The sequence below is a fragment of the Limulus polyphemus genome, unplaced genomic scaffold (genome assembly GCF_000517525.1).
Source record: "Limulus polyphemus unplaced genomic scaffold, Limulus_polyphemus-2.1.2 Scaffold2570, whole genome shotgun sequence".
NCBI classification, from domain to species: Eukaryota; Metazoa; Arthropoda; class Merostomata; order Xiphosura; family Limulidae; genus Limulus; species Limulus polyphemus.
In genome coordinates this window covers 37,905-46,810 of record NW_013668180.1, presented here as the reverse complement: position 1 = coordinate 46,810, position 8,906 = coordinate 37,905, and the positions used below count along the sequence as shown (strand labels likewise).

At 34.0% G+C, this 8,906-nt stretch overlaps 2 protein-coding genes across 4 annotated transcripts in view; both read left to right on the top strand.

The window, feature by feature from the left end:
• Window positions 1-1,187, top strand: part of LOC106467332 (ubiquitin thioesterase OTU1-like) — an 11,667-nt gene extending 10,480 nt beyond the window's left edge. For all 3 annotated transcript variants that reach the window (XM_013927677.2, XM_022395491.1, XM_022395490.1), the window contains exon 3: window positions 47-1,187. The gene's annotated coding sequence lies outside the window, so the exon portion shown is untranslated. The remainder of the gene's footprint in view (window positions 1-46) is intronic.
• A 2,870-nt stretch (window positions 1,188-4,057) lies between these two features.
• Window positions 4,058-8,906, top strand: part of LOC106467327 — a 6,850-nt gene continuing 2,001 nt past the window's right edge. Inside the window, exons 1-3 of the mRNA XM_013927672.2 lie at window positions 4,058-4,488; window positions 6,831-6,900; window positions 8,271-8,414. Coding sequence (XP_013783126.1) covers window positions 4,129-4,488; window positions 6,831-6,900; window positions 8,271-8,414 — 574 coding nt within the window. The 5' untranslated portion in view covers window positions 4,058-4,128. The remainder of the gene's footprint in view (window positions 4,489-6,830; window positions 6,901-8,270; window positions 8,415-8,906) is intronic.

The window sequence follows — 8,906 nt, the reverse complement described above, 5'->3', positions numbered from 1 at the left end:
GAACATCAGGAACAGATATCTATAAACATAAAATATGACATTTGAGGAACATCAAGAACAGATATCTATAAACATAAAATATGACATTTGAGGAACATCAGGAACAGATATCTGTAAACATAAAATATGACATTTGAGGAACATCAAGAACAGATCTTATTTTGAAAATTTTGGTTGATTTTTTTTTTGCTATTAATTATAAAACAATGCAATTGGTATAACACAGTTATGATATAAATACTTGACAAGCAAAGGTAATAGGCTTTATGGGACAGATTAAAAGCTAACAAATTAAAATACTTGTTCACATGTTATGTTAAAACATATTAATTTTTTTTAAAGAGTAAGCTTATGAAGAAAAACCTTGAACGGATGGATACCAAATGACGTGAGAAGACAACGTCTTTTTGCACTCATTTAGATATATGATTGCTATTAAATATCTTTCTACACAGAACACTGAAACAAGAAAACAAAGTAATTTAAATTTACCCAGAGATGAAAAAAAATGAACTCAATTTTTTGAAGAAATGAAGTACAAATAACCCGTTTTATTTCATTTCTCAATGGAAGTAAAAAACCTTTTTCACATTTTTCTAGGAGTTGAAACAAGAATAATAATATTAAAAAGTCAATTTCTTTACATTTTTCAAACAAATTCAGCCCGATTTCTCACTTCTTGAATTCACATAAATAGGCCTTATTTTTTCACCATTGGCTTAAACAAGTCGATTACTGTGAAAATCATGCATATTTAATGTAAAACATCTCCATAACCAATGGAAACGATACGTTAGTACTGAATAGTAGAATTTAAGTGGTTGAGGAAAATCAGTGATTCAGAAATGTTTAGTAAACGTATGGAAATGTAATACTTCGAGGCCAAAGTGGTGATTTTTTTCCCTCATTGATTTCAATTTGTACATATATATATAAAAATCAGTTTTAACTATTTACGGGTATCCGTTTTTGTGTGTTTTTCATAATTTGTTGAAGTGTAAACAGCAATGTACATTATAATTGGGGAAAACGAAACTCAAAAAAAAACGAAAACGTTTTGAAACTAATGAAGTTGGAAGAGCGATTGGATGATGTATTTTTTTAACTATTTTATATAAAAATTAACGTAGTGTACCATTTTAAATTACAATAAGTGTGCTATTTTGAATAAATATGAAATAAATGGAGTTGTGACGTGTGAATGTTTCTATTGTATGTTTACAGCGACGTAGCACGATTATGTAGAGAAGCAAGGACACTTACGTGGGCGATACTAATTTCCTGTAACCAAGAAACTGATTTCATATAATTATATTTTCGATGCATACATGTTTGAAGATCTGACAAAGTATCAGATAATTTAATGAAATAAAGTTTAGTTAACTGATAGGAAAACAAAGTAAATAGACAGGTTTTATTTTGGGGGTTGTTTTATGTGTGGGTAATATGTTTCAGATTGTACTCGGATTATAGGTTTTCGTTAGACACGTTTGAATTTTACTGGTGTTATATGGGATTTTAATAGTTCAAAAACCAGACGATTACCAGAACCAACAACATCAAGAAAAGTTAGTCTGTGCTATAAAAGATGAGATATGTTAATTAGAACGAGGACTAGTAATTAGTATGCTGGACCGAGGCTGTGACTGGTCGTATGTGCGTTATAAGAGTGACGGTGAATCCTCACTATTTAATTAGAATAGCCAAAGAATTGTGGGTGAGTGCCGTTAGCCAACTGCCTACCCTTTAGTCTATCAGTTCCAAATTAGAATCGGTGAGTGCAGATATCCCATTGTGTAGCCTTGCGCGAATATCCACAAACAGACATCTATATCTTGGCTAAAATGAACACTTTTTTTTTTACAATTATTGCTGTTCATTTAGAAAGAATGTATTTATTTTTTATGCAAGATATGCTATAAATTGCCACTTGCTAAGCTCTTGCCTACTGTCACGTGTGCTGACTTAACACGAGGAAGATGTTTGGTCTGTTATTTAGTATTGTAATTTCAAACTAAGAGATCAAACCAAACTTTCTTGACGACTTAACGGAATTCGTTCTTATCGTTGTCTAATTGAAATATTTTCTCTATTTTTAAATAGGTTAATCATGTTTTTCTTTTAATATATTACAAAAATATATTTATTAATTATTTGAAAATTCTATTAAGCAATCTGATGGATCGAGAAAAATCGTTGCCAATCATTCTGTTCTAAGAAGTCGGTATCAAAGGAAACTTTGTCAGTAACTTAATGGATTAATGTATTTTTTATTTTCTGTTCTAATGGCTAAAGAGGGAGGTCGGTATCAAAGGGAACTTTATCAGTAACTTAATGGATTATTGTATTTTTTATTTTCTGTTATAATTGCCAAAGAAAGAAGTCGGTATCAAAGGGAACTTTGTCAGTAACTTAATGGATTATTGTATTTTATATTTTCTGTTATAATTGCCAAAGAAAGAAGTCGGTATCAAAGGAAACTTTGTCAGTAACTTAATGGATTAATGTATTTTTTATTTTTGTTCTAATGGTTAAAGAAAGAAGTCGGTATCAAAGTGAAATTTATTAGTAACTGAATGGATTTTTTTATTTGCAGTTCTAAATGATAAAGGTGTCTCTTTTCTAAAAATATCTTTGTTACAAAACCACCACCCCATCAGTGGCGCAGCGTTAAGTCTGCAGGCTTGCCATGTTAAAAATCGGGTTTTGATATCCGTGGTTGACAGAGCACAGATATACCATTGCGTTTAACAGCAACCAAACGAAAACCGAATGGATTTTTGTAACGTGTTATCCTTGCCAAAGGATGGGCGTGTTCTGGGTGGCAAAGGATATTCATCATTGAAGACTCACTAATACTCCAGTGGTAAGAGTATGGAATCTAAAAAATAGGGACACAACGCACCATCATCAATCTTTGTTCGATCTAATAGACGGTTGTTATTCAAGAACTAGCTAGACAACACTGTGTTAAATTAGTAGGAATTTCGTTATAATAATCCATGGATGAAGCAGTCTCTTTGTTTGTTGAATTTTGCGCAAAGCAACACGAGGGTTATCTGCGATATTAGTACCTAAACTAGAAGGAAGATGGCAAGTCAACATCATTCACCACCAATTCTTGAGCTGGTCTAATCGAATAGTGAGATTGACAATAAGATTATAACGTCCCCACGGCTGAAAGGGCGAGCATGTTCGGTGACGGGATTCAAACCCGCAAATTGCGAACCGAGCATCCTAACCACCGGGTCATGGATGAAGTAGGGAAGAAACGAACAAAAAAATATGTCATCATAATCTTCATCTTGTTTCATCAGTGTTCACATCACAAGTTCTTCGTGGGCCTAGGAATGGAGAAACAGGATACTGAATTAATACCCGGATTTTTACGTGGAATTAAACGTTTCACCCCATATAAGCTCTGTAGGTTTTTCAGTGATCAAATAAAGGGTTTCTAATAATTGACGATTTTAAATTCAGCTCCATCGTTTTGATAACGTTAAAAGGCCAGTTTAATTAGAACCAATTTTTTTAACTGGTGAATCTTATAACTTTGGAGCCACATTAATCTTATAAATGTATGCTACACTTATGTCCCCCGGCGGTACAGCGGTAAGTTTATAGACTTAAAACTATAAAATTGGTAGTTCGATTCCTGGGGTGGACACAGCAGATAACCCAATGCGAGTTTGTTACAAAACAAACAAACAAACAAAATTTACTATTATATATATATATATATATGTCCTGGTTAATTTTTTTTGTAATTCATTTATATAATTCATTGTAGGTAAAGGCATTTTTACGTTAACCAAATGATAGTTATTCGAATACAAAATGCTAAAATAACCCGTATCTCTGTAATACATTGTCCAGTAAATTCCATTATGTAATTACATAACGTGAAAGTTTTCAAAAGGGTACCGCATTAGGTAATTGAAGTCGATAAATTGTGTGATGTCATGACCGCTTCCTGGAAGAACTAGACATGTTAAAACGTCACATATGGAAATATATATATAAGGTGTTTAAACGTGGGAACTGTGAGCACGATGGTGGTCATTGTAACTTTCATAGAGACGAAACTTCATTCTTCACTTAAGCTGCCTTAGCTGTATACAACTAATTATGAAATATAGATGTCGTTCTAAGATCTTTAGGCTGGCGTTTCTTAACGTGGCCGTTGTCTGCTATTTTCTGGATAGTTTTAATGTAGTATCAGAAGCTACACGCGTCGTTTCAAAGTTTGCCCGTTGCGCTTACCGTAAAAACAGAATACTGAACAAGCATCCCGTGAGAATAGTAAACGGTATTGACAGAATTGAATGTTTAGACCGCTGCATGAAAACACAGGGGTGTCAGGCTTTTAACTTTCGTCCTGGTCTCTGCAGTCTTCTTAATATTAGCTTGTGTGAAAGAAAAGGTCTGACCTTGGAGGATGCACCTGGTTCTTGTTATTTTGACTTGGAAAGTGTGAACTCAAGAGAGGTACGTGAAATTACTCTAACCGATATAACTATGATTTCTAGTCTAGGTGTTTCTGTTTTCATTTGGAAGTTTAGTAGCTTATTTAATAGCAAAGACACTTTAGTAAAACCTGACTAATTGAAACAATGAAACTTTCGCAACTCCTGACTAACTGACACAATGAAACGTTTATAAAACCTGGGTGCCTGTAACAATGAAACGTTAGTAAAATCTGACAGACTGACACAATGAAACGTTAGTAAAATCTGACAGATTGACACAATAAAACGTTCGTAAAACCTGGGTGCCTGTAACAATGAAACGTTAGTAAAACCTGACAGACTGACACAATGAAACCTTAGTAAAACCTACACACTGACACAATGAAACGTTAGTAAAATCTGACAGATTGACACAACGAAACGTTAGTAAAACCTGGGTGTCTGTAGCAACAAAATGTTAGTAAAACCTGACAGACTGACAAAATGAAACCTTAGTAAAACCTGGGTGCCTGTAACAATGAAACGTTAGTAAAACCTATCTACTTTCGCAACTTCTGACAGCCTAAAACAGTGACATTTTATTACAATGTGACTGCCTTAAACAACGAAACGTCAGTAAAACCTTACTGCATACAACAGTGAAGTGTTAATAAAACCTGGCCGCCTGTTAAAATGAAAATTAGCTATAGAGATATTTCTTGTTGTGATTGTCACAAAGATCACGTTAACGATATTTTAATATTCTATTTTCATAATAAGCCATGAAAAGAACCATAGTATTCTGTTATTAATATATTTCTACTTTATTTGCATTGGTCAAGTCGGGATTTTGAAAGCGGTAATTTTTTTTTTTGTGGTCCGTTTTGTAGTAGCAGCGTGGTCAGCCAGAAGCCATAAAAATCCCCAAGAGGCGGAGCACCGTTCCGGACATTTCCACTCCTGTTATATTCTACCAATTGGAATGAAAATTTCAAAAATGAGCGATTCTAAAAATTCCCCGTTTTCCTTCGAAAAGCACGTTAAGAGAACTTGTTGAAAAACTCACCTTGTAGTAGAATAACTTCCCACGATAAAATTCCCCGTCTTCCTTCGAAAAGCACGTTAAGAGAACTTGTTGAAAAACTCACCTTGTAGTAGAATAACTTCCCACGATAAAATTCCCCGTCTTCCTTCGAAAAGCACGTTAAGAGAACTTGTTGAAAAACTCACCTTGTAGTAGAATAACTTCCCACGATAAAATTCCCCGCCTTCCTTCGAAAAGCACGTTAAGAGAACTTGTTGAAAAACTCACCTTGTAGTAAAATGACTTCCCACGATAAAATTCCCCGTCTTCCTTCGAAAAGCACGTTAAGAGATCTTGTTGAAAAACTCACCTTGTAGTAAAATAACTTCCCACGATAAAATTCCCCGTCTTCCTTCGAAAAGCACGTTAAGAGAACTTGTTGAAAAACTCACCTTGTAGTAGAATAACTTCCCACGATAAAATTACTTATATTGATTTATTCTGAACATTCGAAATCACAAATTACTTTGTAATGTTAAAGTAATATTCATTTGTGGGCTATTTACGCTGTGCCAATGCGGGCATCGAACCTTCCAATTTAGCGTAATAAGCCCTCAGATTTACTGCTAAGTCACCGGAGAGGAAGGTCAAATTAATAATCCATATAGAAGTCTACTCCTACCCCGGTAAGTCTCATGGTTTACAATGCTAAAATTCGGTTTCGATACCCGTTGTGGGCAGAACACGCATAGCCCATTGAATAGATTTGTGCTTAATAACAACAACATATATATATATATATAAACTCTGCCTTTTTAGGCTTGATATCTACATCTTTATTTTGAAATATTTTATAATATATTGTTAGGTAAACCACAAACCAATGTTTCAGTTAACGTTTGCTTTAAGGCTTATGTCCCCCAGCGGCAAGCCTACAGACTTACACCGTTAAAAACCGGGTTTCGCTACCCGTGGTTGGCACAGCCACGGGTAGCTAGTGTTGAATTCAGGGGATGCACAAGGAGGAATTGCAAAACACTCCCCTCTGAAGTACAGTATTTTCCATTCTTTTGGGGGTGTGGGGTAGAGATCGTTAAAGCCAATATTTGAACTTACGATTTAAAATTCCAATGCATTCATATAGTTTATAACTGGAAAATAATAATGTAAATACTGTCCGAGTTTTTGTTTTATTTTTTTTGTAGTTAAGCGCCATGCTACACAATTGACTGTCCCGATTTTTAGTGTCATTAAGCAACAGAGGGGGGAGGGGAGTTTTTCATGATTTATATTTGAACAAGTCATGCAAGTGACAAATGGAAACATTAAATTTTTCATCTTGTCTTATTATAATGTAGGCGGAAGGTCCTCTCTGGACGACGCCATTCTGTACTGAGAAAGGACTTTGTTCGCGCCGTTGTGAAGCTGGTAAGTTTTCTTTTTTTGTGTCGCTAAAATCTTTCATTTGTATTAAAGTTCAAGTTGTATGAAATGATCGTGAGAAATATATGTAGCACAACGGTCGTGAAATTACTAAGTTTATAAATTATTAGTATATGTAGCACAACGGTCGTGAAATTACTAAGTTTATAAATTATTAGTATATGTAGCACAACGGTTGTGAAATTACTAAGTTTATAAATTATTAGTATATGTAGCACAACGGTCGTGAAATTACTAAGTTTATAAACTATTAGTATATGTAGCACAACGGTCGTGAAATTACTAAGTTTATAAACTATTAGTATATGTAGCACAACGGTTGTGAAATTACTAAGTTTATAAACTATTAGTATATGTAGCACAACGGTCGTGAAATTACTAAGTTTATAACTTATTAGTATATGTAGCACAACGGTCATGAAATTACTAAGTTTATAAATTATTAGTATATGTAGCACAACGGTCGTGAAATTACTAAGTTTATAAATTATTATCAATTTCTGATCAAAGCACAATACATACTTAGATCAAAACAAAAATCAACCTGGTAATGATTGTAGCTAATTATAATCACCTGTTTATAAAGGTAAAAAAAACGTTATTTTTATCGGTTGGATAACCTGTCTTTCTAAGTTTTAAACTGATGTTAACCTCCATGTTATAATTAGGATAATTATCACAAATTGGGTTAAGTATGACATGAAATTAAAATTTCTTTTACTGAAAAGTAAAAAACTGTATATTTATATATATAATAATAATAATGAAATTGGAAGGTGAATTTCGTTTCAACAGGATATCTGTGCTCTTCTCACTGCGGGTACCGAAACCTGAATTTTAGAGTTAAAAGCCATCAGATTTATCTCTGAGCCACGAGGGGGCAGCAGTTTAGTTCAAGCTCTAAATTATGTTTGCTTGTTGTTAAATACAAAGCTACTCAATGGGTTATCTGTGCTCTGACCACCGTAGGTATCGAAACCCGAATTTAACGTTATCAGACCTCAGACTCACGCTAAAGCACCAGGAGGCAACATTTTTGGTTCAAGCTCAAAATGATGATTAAAAATTTCCTTTTCCAGTTAACACTATGTCAGACTTATAATTCTCCAAGAAAATATTCTAAAATTTAGACATATAGCAGGGATTTTTAATAAATGGATTATAAAAATGTAAACTTCTGTAATTCATTAACCCTATTTTTGACAGTTATCTGATGGTCACTATAGCAACTCCCCAACTTGTAATTTAAACAGAAAAAGCGTACAGGTAATGTATCACTACTCCGTACTAGTATATCTTTATACGTAGATCCATCACCATAAAAGTTTCAATGCGAATTTTTTTTTGTTTTTTAGTTGTGCCTATGAAGTATCTGAACGAACCCTGCATTGAAGACTCGGAGTGTAAACCAAGGACAGGTCGGTTCGCTGTCTGTCGGCAAGACCACTGTAAATGTGAGGATGGATACTGGATTGAAAATATTACAACATGTACAAAACGTATGTTTGTATTTTATCATATTTAAAAATATAAAACAGTTATACACTTCTTGTTCAATCGTTTACTTTAATAAACAGCTTGTTATTGTTTAAGTTAACTTAATGTTATTTTAGTTTTAGTACGAACACTAAGACGTACTGACAAATCCGGCCCGGCTTGATCTGGTGGTTAGGACTATCGACTCAAAGTCTACAGGTTGCGGGATCGAAACCGATCACCGAATATGTTCACCTTTTCAGTAAATTTCAGTATTCGTTGTTTAAAGAATTGGCGGTGGGTGCTGCCGGCCAGTTCCCTTCCCTCTGGTCGGCAGTTGAAAACGAACGGTGGTGGTGGATAGGCTTAGTAGATTCTTTATTAACAAATCAAAGAAACAGTCCACAAAAACCTTATGTTTAAATTAATTATAGTAATAATTATCTTATGAAACAAATGTAGCTAAAACGAAGAGATTAGCAGTATTGTTTTAGTTTGTTTGTAATTAAGCACGA